This window comes from Eschrichtius robustus, chromosome 15 (assembly GCF_028021215.1).
Source record: "Eschrichtius robustus isolate mEscRob2 chromosome 15, mEscRob2.pri, whole genome shotgun sequence".
Taxonomy (NCBI): Eukaryota; Metazoa; Chordata; class Mammalia; order Artiodactyla; family Eschrichtiidae; genus Eschrichtius; species Eschrichtius robustus.
The window spans coordinates 60,934,554-60,950,610 of NC_090838.1; the positions used below are offsets into that span (position 1 = coordinate 60,934,554).

At 45.8% G+C, this 16,057-nt stretch overlaps 1 protein-coding gene across 1 annotated transcript in view; it reads right to left on the minus strand.

Moving 5' to 3' along the window:
- ADD2 (adducin 2) overlaps positions 1-16,057 on the minus strand; it is a 104,619-nt gene that overhangs the window by 21,231 nt on the left and 67,331 nt on the right. The window contains exons 4-9 of the mRNA XM_068564129.1: positions 15,015-15,153; positions 8,223-8,374; positions 7,694-7,774; positions 5,647-5,796; positions 4,233-4,376; positions 2,171-2,269 (exon numbers count right to left, since the gene is read on the minus strand). Of these exons, the coding sequence (XP_068420230.1) occupies positions 2,171-2,269; positions 4,233-4,376; positions 5,647-5,796; positions 7,694-7,774; positions 8,223-8,374; positions 15,015-15,153 (765 nt within the window). The remainder of the gene's footprint in view (positions 1-2,170; positions 2,270-4,232; positions 4,377-5,646; positions 5,797-7,693; positions 7,775-8,222; positions 8,375-15,014; positions 15,154-16,057) is intronic.

Below are 16,057 nucleotides of genomic sequence, written 5' to 3' on the forward strand. Positions count from 1 at the left end.
CACCCTTGCAAGAGCTGCCTTCTCTCACCTCCCCCTTCCCCCATCCGTTTCCATGGCGATGGGTAGCAGATGGAGAATTGCCTGAGCTTCTTCTCATCAGCCTGTGAACAGAGCAGGGAGCTGCCTCTCTCAGCAGAGGATGACCCAGTTTCCTGGAACCCCAAACTGATGGGGAGCAAAGAGAACACTGTCCCCAGGAGAATGGAATATGCTCTTAGTCTTGAACCAGTGAAATGACCATGGACACATTTGCTTGTCTGCCAAGGCCACTGAGGGAGAAAACTAGTCATGATGGAAACAGAATTTCGGTGCTGGTCCTTTGACCAGAAATGACCCTTCCAGGGACTGCAGTCCCAACAGCATCTGCAGACTGCTGTACCTGGGCTCTTCCGAGCCTTAATCCACCCACACTCTTGGTCTAATCTCTCCTGTTTTTTTTTCCACAACTTCCAGCTTCATTTCACCCTCTAGAAGCCTTCCTGCTCCACTTGCTGAAAAAAATCCATTGGCGCTTTCCTGGGGTTATCTGCCCCCATCGCCTGATGCACTTTTAAAAGGTTACATCAAACCAGTCCTGACTGAAAAGAAAGTGACAGCAGACAGGGCCAAGAGAAGCAGCTGGGGCTGTCCAGGAAAGTGGCTGGCAGCTCTGCCCTTCATCTCCCCAGCTGCTAGATGGCCACCCTCCCTTTGCTTAAATTGCGCAGTGGCCATTTCTGGGGATCTGGAGCCTGGGGAAGGCATCCTTCACCGTGTGCGGGGACACCTGGGAACCTCTCTCCATTCATTCTTAGGGCTGTGCTATCTTTGCAAAGAGATAAGGCCTTTTCATGAGATATTTTCTCATGGAAGCCTCTTCTTCAGAAGAAAGATGGGGAACTCTTCAGATGTGGAGAAGGGAAAGTAGGCATATCAAAGTCTCTGCCAGGTTCTAACAACACTCAGGGATCAGAGTTCAGGGCCAGCATTATTGAATGGGGGATGGGGAGTCAGGAGGGTCTCACACCACCTCCTCTAACATTTCTTCATCACTGTCCTCCCAACATAGCCTTCAAAAACCATTGAGAAAGGTCCCACTTGTAGAGCCTCCACTAGTGATGCTTCTGGGATTATCCCATTCTTCCCCCATAACGCCCAAGAGAGGGGCAGGCCATCTTCCTCGGGGCACTGCTCTGCCCAGACCAGCCAAGAGAGGGCAGATGGGACACCAGAAGGGCCCTGCAAAGAGCCGACTCACCCTGGAGCAGCTAGTCTCTCCCTCTGTCAACTGAGTCCTAAAAATACCATCAGCAACACCTCTCCTTGTCTGAAAGACCATCCTCACAAGGTCTCTCTAGACCCAGGTCTGAGGTTGAGGAAATGGAGGCTTGCAGAGGGTAGGTCCCTGACCCAAGAGCACAGAGCGCAGGCTGGGAAGGATGGAGCCCAGTCAGTCGTGCAAGACCCCCCTACTCACCCGACGGCTTGCCACACTGGAAGGAGTGTATGCTTGGCTTATCCAATACTACCTGGTTATCTCATAAAACTACAGGATATGTGTTTTCCTACTGCTTCTCCATCAACTCTTCTAGGGGTTCCATGACTACTGACACTCCCCACCCACCCTCTATCTCATCCTTTACCAGTTAGGAGAACTTCACCATGGGCTCCCTGGACATCACCCTGGGGCTTCCCTGGGGTCAGGCCTGCCATGTCAACACTCTACTTTGGCCTGCTTTCCACTTCTCTTTCTGGACTTGACCACATTCATGGTCTTTGCAAACTACCTTTCTCCAAACAAAGAAAGGAAAGAAGACTTACCTGTGTGGTGTCTGTGGGGCACAGCTAGAGGTAACAGGTACACCCCAGGTTATACAGGAGCATGGGAAGTACAGCTCCTCCCACTGTCCTACTGATGAGCCCAGGCAGCTCCCCGTCCTGAGCACTGATCCCCAAGAGTTGGGTGCTTGTTGTTAGACAATGGTGGTAGAAAATTTTAAAGCTACAAAACTGATTCCAAATGCGAAACTTTAGAAGAATCAGGTGGTGCCAAGGCAGAGAAATAGGGTGAGGATTTCAGAGGGCCCCACTCAAAGGTCTCCCTAAATCACGGCCCATGGGGCTGCCACCTTTGCCCCCAGGCCCCTGTCAGGGTCCCTCCTGGGCCCACACCCCAGAGGAACTTGCTCACCTGTATCTCACACGCAGCCTGCAGGTGGAAGATCTTATAAAACGCCTCCTCCACGGTGTCACCCAGAGCAACCACTCCATGGTTTCTTAGCACCAGGATCTGCACAGGAGCCGACAGCCAATTAAAACTTTAAGCCTTCCAAACTTGAGTTAAGAGGGAGAGATTTTTCATTTTATTCAGATCAATTTCGTATCCAATCCTGGAGCACGCCCCCCTCCCCCAATTCCTTACTCATTCTCCCTATACAAACACTGAATGCTACCCACCGCCCCCCCATGAGTTTTAATATCTACCCAAACGAATGTTTAAAGCATCCACCCTAAAAAATTGAAGATGCTTTTTAAAACTGAGACTGAATAGCTTGGTGGATTTCTTTGGGCAAGGCCTGGGTTTTTAGGCCCTGAAGAGCTTAGAAGTCTGAAAAACGAATGTTTGTGTTAAAGTGAATGAAATTACTTGCTGTTGAATACAAGGGTCCAACCTCAAAAGCAATCACTTGCCCCCCTGTAACTCAGTCGACTTGTGAGTCAAACCCAAGGGGGTGGCCCTCTGAGAGGTGTCTCTGCAGACACAGGTGAGTTGGGTCCCCTGTTTTCTGGCCCTCAGGCTTCCTCTCCATGAATTCCGTGAGGCCCTGGCAGCTCTAAGATCCTACAGTTCCATGAAAGAGGCCACAGAGAACTTCTAATCTAACTCACTAGTTTTACTAATGAGGAAAGAGAAGCCTAAAGAAACTGAAAGTCTCCCAGCTAATTGGGGGCAGAGTCGGAACCAGAACCCAGGCTGTCCCTGATGGAGCGATGTTTGTAACTCAGCCAGGGGCAGGCAGATCTAAAAGGGGGGAAAAAGCAGAAATGAATCTATACCAAGGTCCAGGTGCACCCTCCCTGTTGGAAACCCTTCTTGGTTGGTTTTATCCTCGAGAACTCTCTGAAAGATACCTAGGTGACACCCACCTGGGAGCCGGGACACAGACCCACGTATCAGATCTGTCCTTGCAGCACCTGGGCTGAGGCCCAGTGGCCTAATCATCACATCCACTCTTGCTGAAAACAGCTGGAGTTTTTTCGTCTCAAGAGCCAGAGAGATGGAAAGAGACCGTGACTTTTGCTCACAGGATTTTGCAGATCTTTTGTGAACGCCCCATCTCTTAAATTTTTGTACCATTTCACAAATGTGAACATCATGCCTCTCCTGGCACTGCTAATGAGGCTTCAGAGAATGGCAGGAGAGGGTGGCAGGGATTTCTGCTCTATGTGAGAGGTGGGAAGACAGGGACTCCCAGATGGAAAATGACTCCGGGAGTGAGTGCCTTTCAAGGAAGGGGGCAAGCGCCCATCCACCCAGGCTTGGCTATGAAACTTCCCATTCTAAGCTCAACAGCCCTAATTACATGCTGTTATAAAAGAGGCCTTCAGACTTAGATCAAGCAATAATAATGAGATTCTGTTTATCTCTATCAAGTTTGCAAAAAAAAAAAAGTGATAACAGTCAAGTTTGGGGAGACTGTAGCGGAACAGCATTCTCAAGTACTAGTCATGGCCGGAGGAGAGGGCAATTTGGTACTATGAAGTAAGAGTTGTAAAATGTGCATCCTTAGGAGTTTATCCTAAGGAAATCATCCCAAGCAAATACAAAGATGTAGCTGAAAGCATTTTCATCACAGAGTTGTTTATATTAAGAGAAAATTTGGGGGAAAAACTTTTCAATGTCCAATCATAGAGGACTGTTTAGGTAAATAGTGGCACAGCCATTCACACAATGAGGTATAATTTAAAATAGTGATTAGAAAGTATTTAGTAACATACAAGGGTGTTTACTGTATATCGCTAAGGGGAAAAGGGAGAATATATTTTATAATCCTAGTTTTGTAAATCTATATGAATAGCTATGGGGGTGTGCACCCAAATCGCAGGGTAGGGTGAAAGATTTTTATGTCATTTGTTGTTATTGTTGTTTATCTGCAACTTATAAACATTTTCCAATGAACATTTGTCGCTTTTGTGATGTCGGTTTTTGACAATCCCACCCAGAGCATCTTCCCAGAACAGCTGAGCCGAACCTTGCAGGTGGGTCCAAGGCACTTCTGCAGGTTGATCCGATCGGCTTCCTGCTCCATCTCGCCGTTGAAGTCATAATAGGCCATGTCCCCCACCACCAGGGCGTTGTGGGACACAGGCAGGAGGCCCCACTTCATGGCTGACACCTTTAGGGAGACGATGGAATGAATGTTTAGCGCTGCAGCTCCACCCCCCTCCTCGCCCCTCTGTCACCGTCGCCCTCTCCTCGGAGCCGCAGAGTCAAGTTCTGTCTGGGGACGTGGCAGGGGAGGGAGCGAGCGCAGGAGAAAGGCACCCCGTCCCCTTGGCGAGGTTCTTGCTTTCTCATTGCTTCCTCTAAAGCCTTTTCATCACACTTTTCTCAGCTGCCATGTCAAGACATCACCTTCTAAAACTGCTGCAAAGAATACGCTTGAGGGATGGCGTGCTTCTGCCCACCCCTGCTTGGCTCTTGTCCTAGGACCCGGGAAGAGGCAGGGCTGGTGGAGTCGGCACCAGGCAGGGCTGAAGCAGGGCCCAGGGTCCCAGGGGTGGATTGCGCGAGACCCTCAGCCTTGGGTCAGTGCATCAATAGCCACGACTCTTCACTGACATGAGGCCCATTGAGAAGCCCCCATTTTACCGGCAACGGAGCAATGCAAGTGCCAGAGAACAGGGTTAAAACGCAGGCTGAAACGGCCATGCCCCAAACCCCGCCTTTTATTAAAAGCAGGGAGCGTGGAGAGGTTAGGAGAGCTGCTTGCCCCCCTTCACTCATCTTGCCCCTCGTGTAAGCCCCGGCTCTGCAGAAATGGATACTTGGCACGAATACAACATGTAGCCTTAGTCCGAATTCTGGAAGGTCTGAGTGCTAGTAACCGGTGTGATTTGCGGAGAAAACCACAGGCCAGTGACAGGTCTTTTTTGCCCCTGTAGGCATGTGGCCTGGGGGTGAGGGTTGAGGGAACACCCAGACTGGGTGCCTGCTGTCTTTCCAGGTGCACCGCAGCGTCTCAGGTAGACGTGGAGAAATGCCCAGAGACCCCTGGGGGACAGCTTGCTCCTTGAGGGTCTTCCCTCTGCTCTCTCCCAGTCCCCAGACACTCGGAAGGTGCCGTCACCCGGGCCTGTGGCACCGGTTTGCGTATGTAGCAGGTGCTGGGTGCAGCAGGGAAGACTTTACACATCTTCACCTTGTCTCCCCTCACCTAGACTTCCATAGTTAGAAAATGCAGAGGAGGAGGTTCCCATGTTGGGTGTCCCCTCCTCACCTTGCTCTGAGTTCCAGGGAATCTTTCCAGAACTGTTTTATATGGCGAGTTTGCTCCTAGCTTGGGGGCTTATGTCTTTCTTCAGGGAGACCCTCAGAGAGACAGGTGCCATGGGTCTGCTGCCAGCCTCGGGGACTGAAATGCTGGCTGAAGAGCTGACACTCACCGCCGCCGTGGCCGGAGTATGCAGGTGGATGACACAGCGCACGTCGGGTCTGGCGGCGTAGATGGCCGAGTGCAGGCAGAAGCCCGTGGTGTCCACTGGGAAGCAGCTGCTGCCCTTCTCCACCACCTCTCCCAGGATGTTCACCTTGATCTGGGCCGGGGGGAAGAGAGACTTCCGGCCACCAGCAGGCAGAGGCCCCTCATTCCCCTCCCCGCAGGTGGGCCAGGCACATGCCCACCCACCTGTGTCCACTCTCCACCATACCGCGGGCAATGGATGTGCTTTATGTGGGGGGCAAGAGACCCCATTCCTGCCTGCAGGGTGAGCACACAGGCTACTGGGAAACAAAGGCGGTTATAATTCAGCATTGAAAAATGCTAGAGCAGAGTTTCTCAAACTTTAATCACCTGGATGCAACTAGAGATTATCATACTAAGTGAAGCAAGTCAGAAAGGGAAAGACAAATACCATATGATATCACTTATCTGTGGAATCTAAAATATGACACAAATGAACCTATCTATGAAACAGAAACAGAATCAGGGACATAGAGAAGAGACGGGTGGTTGTCAAGAGGGGAGGGGTTGGGGGAGGGACAGAGTGGGAGGCTGGAGTTAGCAGATGTAAGCTTTTATATATAGAATGGATAAACAACAAGGTCCTACTGTATAGCACAGGGAACTATATTCAATATCCTATGATAAACCATAATGGAAAAAATATATAAAAAAAGAATGTATATACATGTGTAACTGAATCACTTTGCTGTACAGCAGAAATTAATACAACATTGTAAATCGACTGTACTTCAATTTTAAAAAATTGATTAAAAAAAAATCACCTGGAGATCCTGTCAAAATGCAGATTCGGATTCAGTAGGCCAAGAACTCGGCCTGAGAGTCTGCATTTCTAACAAGATCCCAGTGATACCCCTGCTGCCGGTCCACGGACCACACTTTGAGTAGCAAGGCGCAAGAGGAGAATCATTCACAGAATTCTCTAGAAGCAGATAGGAAGAGTCTTTAATTCCTCCTATTAAAGGGAGTAACATCTAAACTGAGCCTCTTTCCTTTTTTTCCCACTTTCTATTTTGAAAAATTTTTAATCATACACAAAGGTAAAGAGGATAGCATAATGAACACCCATTTACCAGTCACCCGAAAGCTAGGTCTTAAAGGACAAATGAAGAGCAGTCACTGGTCTTACAATCTGCTTTTGACTCCAAGGGGCTGTGGGTGTCATGGTGAAAACACACGCGCATGCGCGCGAGCGGGCGCGCACGCACGCACACACACACACACACACACACACACATAACTGTTGGTGGCTGTGGCTGACCTGGCACACAGCTAAGCCATGGTGCTGCCTAAAATTAACAATCTCATAGAACATCATCACCAGAGACGGCCACTTTTGACTGAGACACAGAAGACAAAAGCCACTCCTTAATCACGTCTAAGCACAGACAAAAACAACTTTGTGTAAATGCAAAAATGCACCTGAACTCAACTTCTTCTGCTTCTAAGCCAGTCCCTCTACTACTCTCCTCTCCCCCCACCCCCACGCCCAGAAATCTTTCCTGATCGAAACCGATTCTGGAAGTTTCTTCCTACCACGCCTAAAAGGAGCAGGAGGACAGAAAGGGGACCCAGAAGCTCTCTCTCATGGCACCGGCACTAGAAGAGTCTTGCACTGCTTTGGGACAAAGCACTGGCTGTTGTTCGAATGTATCCCCTCAGCTGGAAGGCTTCCCGACTCCCAGCCTTTGTCCAATCCCAGGCTCAGAGGCCTGCAGGCTCATCTCTTCTCCCCTCGCCCTCCCACTGCGCTTGCAGCCTGCACCTCCCATTTCGTCTCTTGATCACATCATGCTCTGCGCTCTCAGTTTGTTTTGGTGTCCATGTGACTTCTCTGTCCCACTAGATTGCAAACTGCAAGAAGGACAGGATGGCAGTGGCTACCTTGGAGATGACCTCTCACCGTAGGAGCAGAAAGAGTACTGTCATTTCAGCCAGAAATGGGTAGTGACAGGCCGGACTGTACTCACCAGGCTGGATGCTGTGACTTCGTTGCAAGAAACTCCCTTAGGGCTGATCAGGAAGTGGTCCTGCTCCTTGCTGACTCTCAACTGGAGGAAAGACACGTGTTCTCAGCGGCAAGGAGGAAGAGGGGTCATTTCCAATGACACACTGCTTGAATCCCCTCTTTCCCTAAATCCACTGCACCCAAATCTTCCCCCCAAGAACCCTTACTTCTCCCTGACCCATAAGAGATGAAGAGGACTCAGCTTTATTTGGAGCTGGGGAAATGGAACTACAAGAGGAATCTCCCAATGGTCAAGGGTAGCCCTAGAAATAGGATCCAGAAATTCCTGGCTCCTCATCCAGAGAAGTGCCCACTGGGCAGGTTATCTGTCTCAGGAAACCACAGTGGTTAGAAACCTTGGAAGGGCTCATTGAATCTTGGCCAAAGGCCACCAGCAGTGCCATGGCCATGCCAAGGATCAGGAGTTCTCCCTTTGGATTTGGTGGGGGCCACACACATTGCCCCACCTCATCCCCAGAGGCTCTCCTTACCGTGACGTAGGTGTCACTCAGCTGGGCCCAGCCGTACAGGTCCAGGAGGCGGTAGACACTGCTGATCTTGCACCGCATGAGCCGCTCCCCCTTGGCCAGGTTCAAGGAGTCGGCGGTGTGGAGGTCATTGATGGGCGTCATCATGGAGAAGTCTGCAGGGGCACAGGGCAGCTTTTGGGTCAGGGGCTCCCGTCTGCCCTCCCCTGCCCTGCCCCTGTCCTCTCAAATTCTCACTGGCACTACAACCACACACGAGACTTCAGGGAATTCAACATTCTTTGACCCTGACTCCAGAGGAGAAAATCCATAGAATGGATAGCTGTGCCCAATAAGGTCCTCTGCTCCTTCGGGGAAGAATGGCATTGCTTTGGGTCAAAAATCATGGCCAGACTCAAGGCCACAGAATGAAAGTTTCTCAGAAGGCCAAGCTGACCACAAACCCTAGAGATGGACATTGAATAAAAGCATAAATAAATTTCTGAGTGGAAATATGAGTATATTTTATCAGTTTTAATGAAGAAGTTACTAATCATTATCATATTGTTTTAACTATACCATGTAATATAACTTTTTCTCTAATTTGGAAACAGGGCAGACAGAAAGCCAAGTCAACCAGGAAGTAAATTCCTCAAGTTTTTCTGACAAGTCATGAACTTCCAGAAGTCAGTGTGGCTGTGGTTGGCTGAGGGGCTGGAGGCCTTGGGTGGGCCACATCTGGTCCCCTCTGGATATGCAGTCCCTTGGTTAGTTATGGCTCTCTTGGGGAATTTAGAGGGATGTAGAAGTAATACGGAAATGAGCCTAGAGCATTTGATAGTCAGGGCTCCCAGAGGGCCTAGGAGTTGACGCTCAGTCTGTCCCATTAACCACGATGACCGCTGCCTGCATGCCTCAGGAAGGCAGAAGAGGGCATCTGAGCCCCAGAACTCCAATTAATCAATGTCTAGGAAACAATAAAAGAATCAATAGGAAAGGGTTCTGGCTTAAAATGATGTCTGGCTGGGAGCCTCCTGATGCTGTCTCTCCCAGCATCCCACTAAAACCGTTAATGGATTAAAATGCTCTTTGGAAGCTTCCACCATCTCCATAAACCTCACTGTCACACCATGTGATGTATGTCCTCTATCAGGTTTGCCATTAGTTGAAATGACGAGACAGTCTGCAAATATGAGGGTGGACTGGGGACATAAAGCAAGCAGAGCAAGCCTTGAACACCCCATGTCAGGAAGATGCCCCCAAAGGGCCTGTGCCCACCAACGGTGGTACGTCTCCAGTGCATGTGTCCAGTACACAAAGTTGACAGGGACAGAAGTGGTCCAAAGACCCAGCTAACCTGGCAAGAAGAGCAACAACGAAACCCAAGAGTCTAGGATTTCTAACTCAAACTGACCAATCTGGGATCCCTGCCTCCTCTCTAGTTCCCCAGATAAGTATTTACCTCTTTGCTTCACCCCTTGCAGCAAGCTGGGAGGCATATCCAAAGCATAAGTCCCCCAGGCAAAGCTGGAGGGGAGGGAGGCTGTTGTTGGGAGAGCTTTCAGACCCAGAGTCCTTTGAATCCTTCTCTTAGAAATAACTATTGAGCCCCAGAGATGGAAGGAGGCCAGAATAGGACTGAAAACACTCACTCTGTCATGTCCTCTGTGTCCCGTATCAAAGAGTCCCCTCCCCAACCCTGTGGAGCTTCCCCATGAGGACTACCCACCCACAGGCCCAGAAGAGACCAGAGGGATCCACAGGAGTCCCCAGTCCTCTGTGCTCAGGGTCTTCATAGAAAGAACGCTTATTCTGACCAGCCTCACTAAAGTGAAAATCTAACTGGGCCATTATTTCAAAGTACCTAAGAAAACACAGAAAAAGATGAAAATCCACCAAACCCCCTGAAAGCTAAGACTGAAGGACACACTATTTAGAAAAAACAACAACAACAAAAACAAAACAACCAAAAAAACCCAAAACCAACCAGGCAAAGAAAATTCTAAGGCAAATGGAGCTGGACAAAGAACAAACTCTCCGGGCTTGAACTCAGGACACTTCTCCGGGCTTGAACTCAGGACACTTGAAAGTTTCCCTCTCCACATTCCCTGGCTCAGATACCCTGCAGTGCACCAACAAGATTTTCAGGCATCCAACTGTTTTCCTGGCAGTTGCTGATCAGTGAGGTGATAGGAATGCTGGTCAGCCCTATTTCTCTCTCAAAAGGAAGAGTATAAGGTCAGAGATAAGAAAGTGATGAGAAAGAATATGATAGATATGGGAGACAAAGACCAGAGGACCTGGCATATAAGTTATAAGTATTGATATAATAGAAGAAAAAAATTCAGAATTGAAAAGAAGACCTATATATATATATATATAAAATGAAAGAACTTACTGCATTTCAGGGGAGAAAAGTCCATTAAAAGAAAAGCCTACAATTATATGCTTCCTGACACAGTCTTGAAATACAAGGGTAAGGGGGAAAATCCACAAGCACCTAGAAAAAAGAAATTGGTTACCTACAAAGGAACCAATAATAGACTGTTTCAGACTTCTCTGCTACAGCAACAGATGCCAAAGACAATACTATAGGAGATTTACAAAAACTAACAAATACTACAATAAAGTGACACAAAACAGGTAAAAATAAAGGGACCATCAAAAGTATGCCAAGGCAAAAAAAAAAAAAAAAAAAAAAGTATGCCAAGGCAAATATAAACAAAAAGATAAATAGAGCCATAACATGATCAAAGTAGAAGCCACGGAAAACAATATTCTTTTGGACAAAAAGGATCATTTTGTAGGTCATTTTACATGGATTAAAGGCATAATCCATAGTGAAGATATAGCTATAAAAACATGTATACTTTGTAAAGCATTTCAAGATATTCAAAGCAAAAGCTATCAGAAACAGAGAGAAATGAACAGAAATCAAATACAGTGGGAGACATTAATTCTTTATAAAATCAAAAACAATAAATGAGGATGAAGATTAAATACTATGTCCCAGAGATAGCGTCTATACCCATATATCATTTAAGTATGATATTATTAGGGCACAAAGAAAATCTCAATAAATCCCCAACACAGACATTAAGTAGGCTACATTGTCTAAACATAATGCAATAAAACTAGACATTATCAACAAATCTTTAAAAGAATACAAATTCCAACACAGAAATGAGAAAACACACTCTCGGCGTGTGTTTATTTTATTTTAGAATAAAAATAAAACCAAAACAGCAACTGCAAACTACCTAGAAATTAACAATAAAGGAAATACTACATGTCAAAATTTATAGGATAAGACCAAATGTATACTCAGAGAAAAAAATTCATAGCCTTAAATGTCTTTATTATTGAATTAAATATGAAAATAATCAAATCCATTTTATTCTATTGTAGAAAAACACAAAGAACAAAATAAACCAAAGAAAAGTTATGGAAAAGAATTAATGAGTATAAAAACAAAATCAATAAATCAGAAAACAAGAAAGTTAGTAGAACCAATATGTAAATCCAAGAATTGGCTTATGTGAGAAGATCTATGAGGAAACCAACATCTGGATTGGCCAATAAAGAGGAAGTGGGAATACACAGCACCAGGAATGAGAATGGGATGTCATATCCACAGTAGAAAGTTTAAGTAATAAAAATAATATTGTAAATCAGGTTAATAATTTTTTAAAGCCACATGAAATGGATTATTTTATATAAAATATGACCAAAATTTACTCAAGAAGCAGCAAATTAAAATTTTAAAGAACTTTAAATGAAACAGAAAAAAAAATGTTATCCAAATATTCCATATCTGGATAGCTTTACAAGTGAATAATAAATCTTAAAAGAGCAGAGACTTCCTATCTAATTTAAACTCCATTAGGGCAAAGAAATGGGTGGGGATCACCCTGATTCATCTTAAGAAATTATAGTCTTAATACCAATACTAAACAAAGGCTGCACAAAAAGTGAACTGCTTTTTATCATGTGTGACTATGGATGCAAAAATTAATAAAATTCCAGCAAATCAAACCCAGAAGAGTATTTTTAAAAGAATGCATCAAAACCACGAATGATCTATTTCAGGAACGAAAAAAAGAGTTCAATATTCAGAAATCTATTAATATAATTCACCACATCAAGGAAAGAAAAATCAATAAATGCCCAAAATGCATTTTATAAAATTCAATATCCATTTCTGAGAAAAACCCATATTGAACTAGAATACAAAGATATTTTCTCAGCATGATAAAGAATAACTATCTCAAACCCCTGTGGTAAAAAAATTTCCATTAAAGTCAGAAACAAGACAAGGATGATTACTCTCTAATCTATTATTAAATATTGTTCTGAGAGTTCTAACGGATGCAATGAGAAAACTGGAAAAATGAACCAAAGGGTAAATGTTGGAATGAAGTAGGCAAAATGACCATTATTTGCAGGTTATGTGATTTTTCTATATACAAAGCCCAAAAGAATTGAGAACATACTAGAGTTTAAGAGTCCAGTAAGCGGCTAGTTTAAATAATATATAAATACATGTATCTCCAACGATTTCCCTAGATGACAGCTATAACCAGAAAAAAAGTTGAATGGAGAATCACTTAAAATGACAAAGTTACATAACATTTCCAGGATAAACTTAACAAGAAATTAGTAAGGACTATAAGAAAATAACTACTAGCTTTCCTGATGGACATTTTAAAAGATTTAAATAAGTAGAAGACACACATCATTTCTGAAAAGATTTAAAATTCATTCATGCAAATATTTTTTAAGCACCTGTTATATGCCGGGTGCTACTTTTCTAAGGCCAGGACACTACTCTAACAGTGAACGAAACATACATATATCCTCCCCGCCATGGAGTTTACATTCTAATATAAAGTTGTACATTTATAAATTCTCCACCAAATTAATCTATTAATTTAACGTAATCCCAATCAAAATCCCAAAAGGAATTCTTTGAGGTGGATGGAGAGACCTGACAAAATACTTCTAAAGTTATTTTAAAGGATCAACTTAAACAATGGTTGAGAAAAATTGGCAAATGAATAATTAAGGGTATTTTATTGGATAATAAAACATAGGGAAGGTGTTTCTAAGTATGCAATCAAAAGCAGAAAACACAAAGGAAAATAATAATGGATTCAACTACATGGAAATTAAAGAATTCTACAACACAAAAATATCATGAACAAAATTAAAAGGCAAAGGAGACACTGGAAAAAAAATCTGCAATGTATCTAACAGATAGTAGGGAACTAGCCTTACTTTCTGATTTTTAAATCTGTAAGAAAAGAATATGCAAGTAGAAAAATTGGCAAAGGATGTGACAGGCAATTTACTACAAAAAGAAAATCATGCCCAATATGGATATGAAAATATATTCAATCTCTATAGTAATCAAATAAGTGCAGATTAAAACACAAAGTACTATTCATCACCCATCGTATCATGAGGATGAAACAAATGGTAAAACAGACTACAGATCAGGGCGGAGGAAATGGGTACTCTTGCATTTCTGGTAGGAATGTAAATTCATTCCATCTTTCTCCAGGGTAATTTGGCATTATGCATTGGTGCCTTTAAAACATGCATATAATTCAGTCTAGCAATTCTACTTCTAGTAATTTATCTTAAGAAAATAGTCATGGATATAATCACAGATTTATTTACAAGGATGTTTATTGCATTGTCATTCATAATAGCAAAAAGTTGGAAACCACCTAAAAGTCCAAAAGTGGGAAACTGATTAAATAAACTGTGGCATATTCAGCCATGTACAGAAGAGTGTACATCCACCAAAAATTATGCGATAGAACCATATTTTATTATGTGAAAAATTAGTCAAGATGTGCTAAGGCTATTAAATTTGTATGTATAATGCGATTCCACTTTTTTTGGCATAGTCTGTATACTTAAGAGAAAAAGGCTGGAAGGATTTACACCAAAATATTGATAATAGTAATTTCTTGGTTGTAAGAACACAGTACAGTAATTTTTATTACCCTTTCTCAACTATTTTCCTAATTTTCAACTATAATCCCATATTCATCTTGCCGAGGGGAAGTATTTTTCGGTGTCTGTTTCTTAAAGGTTGTGGGCAGAGCTTCAGAGCCAAGGAAGATGCGTTCGTGCCTAGCCCTGGCTGCTCTTGGCCTTGTCTACGGCGTCAGGTTGGCCTGTCCAGTGGGGTGAGGAGACAATGGCTCCAATGGCCTCCCATCTGCCCCCCCAACTCTATCTCCAAGGGAGTGACGCCAGGGGATTGAGGGAAGATCAGCCTGAGGGCTGGATGCTGTAAGGACACAAGGATTTTCTTCGGTTCTGTGCCCATAGCTCGAGTAACAGAGAGCAGAATCCTAACTCTCCACTATCCACTCCTGGGCCTCAAGCAGCGGCCGTGCAAGGGACCTTGAGTGGCAAAGCTCGTCCCTCCATGCTAAGCCGCTTATGAGGGGTGGGGGTGGAGGGATCATACATAGGCCGCCCTGCCTCTCCCTGCAGTGACACTGTGTCACCCTCCGCCCGCCCCCAGCAGACCCTGAACTAGGTTCTCCCTCAAGTCTCCACCACCCCCTGCCCTCCGATTTCTGGGCATCAGGGATAATCCTCCTGGGGTCTTTAAATCTCAGCAGCATCAGAAGCAGAGGCAGGTCTCTCTCTGGCTGCGGCGCAGCTCCCCCAGGTCTGCTAATGCAGCTGCAGCGCTCACTGCATAGGCCGGCAACCGAGCCGCTTCTGACTGCGCCTTCCCCTCCCCCACTTCCCCCACCTCTGCTCCTGGCAGCTCCCCAGCTCCCCACGTACTCATGGAAGATGTTGGGAAGACTGCGTGGGAGGTGCTGGCCATGAAGTCCGCGATCTGCCGCAGGGCCCAGATGTTGGAGGAGTTGTTCCCCTTCTTCATCTGCTCCTGGATGAGGCCTTCCAGCTCCTCCCTGAAAGACTGAAGCAGGCCCCCGAGGCGCTGGTCCTCCCGGTGTGCCTCATGTGGGAGACGGAGGGCCCCTCTTCCAAGTGCCCACCCCTAGCCCTTGGGTCAGCTAGGCCAGGGCCACATGTGGGATATCTGGGTCCCAGGGGGCACCGGGCAATCCCACTGGGACCTCAGGAGCCTCCCCAGACTGCTGTGTGGGGAGCAATAAGGAGATGCTGGGAATGGATCCTGTTCCCTTTGCCTCATGGGCAATACTCCAGACTCCAGGTCCTTCCTGTGTCTCAGGGATAGCCTAGACCCCCTCCCGCCACGCCCCCCCCATCAGACATGGCAGGACTTCACTTTAGTAATTAAAAGACTTTTTAAAAAGCAGAATTGAATGAAAAAGTATGCCATCTTTCCTGTCCGTTAGCCAGGCCGATGGCTCTTCTGGGCCTCAGTTTCTTCATATTCAGGATTTGATGACCTCAGAGGTCACTTCCACTTCTGATGTCCTGCTACCTAAGTCTGGCTTTCCAGGCCACAAATAGGGCATGCCTGTCCACCAGGTGGCAGCAGGGAACACTCAGGAGGAAATAGGGAGCCACTTAGGTGTTGGGGAATCTACAAAAGGACAGAAGAAAGCATGACCTCCTCCTGTCCCCATCTCCTGCCTGAGAATAGAGTCCCATCCTTCAGGCCCCCAAACTTGGGTTGGTACTAACTCTGCCACTTCTCCTACCACACCCGCCATCCCTTCTAGTCTCCCTCAGAGTTTCTGTCATCCCAACGTTTTTAGCACCTGCCATTTTCCTCCACACTCCCCAACATGGTGTCACCTATCACCAAGACCTCGGGCCCATCCCCCTTAGCACTCCTCTGTGAGGCCCGAGCATTCACTGTGTGCTCTCAACCAGGGTCTCAGAAAAGCCGG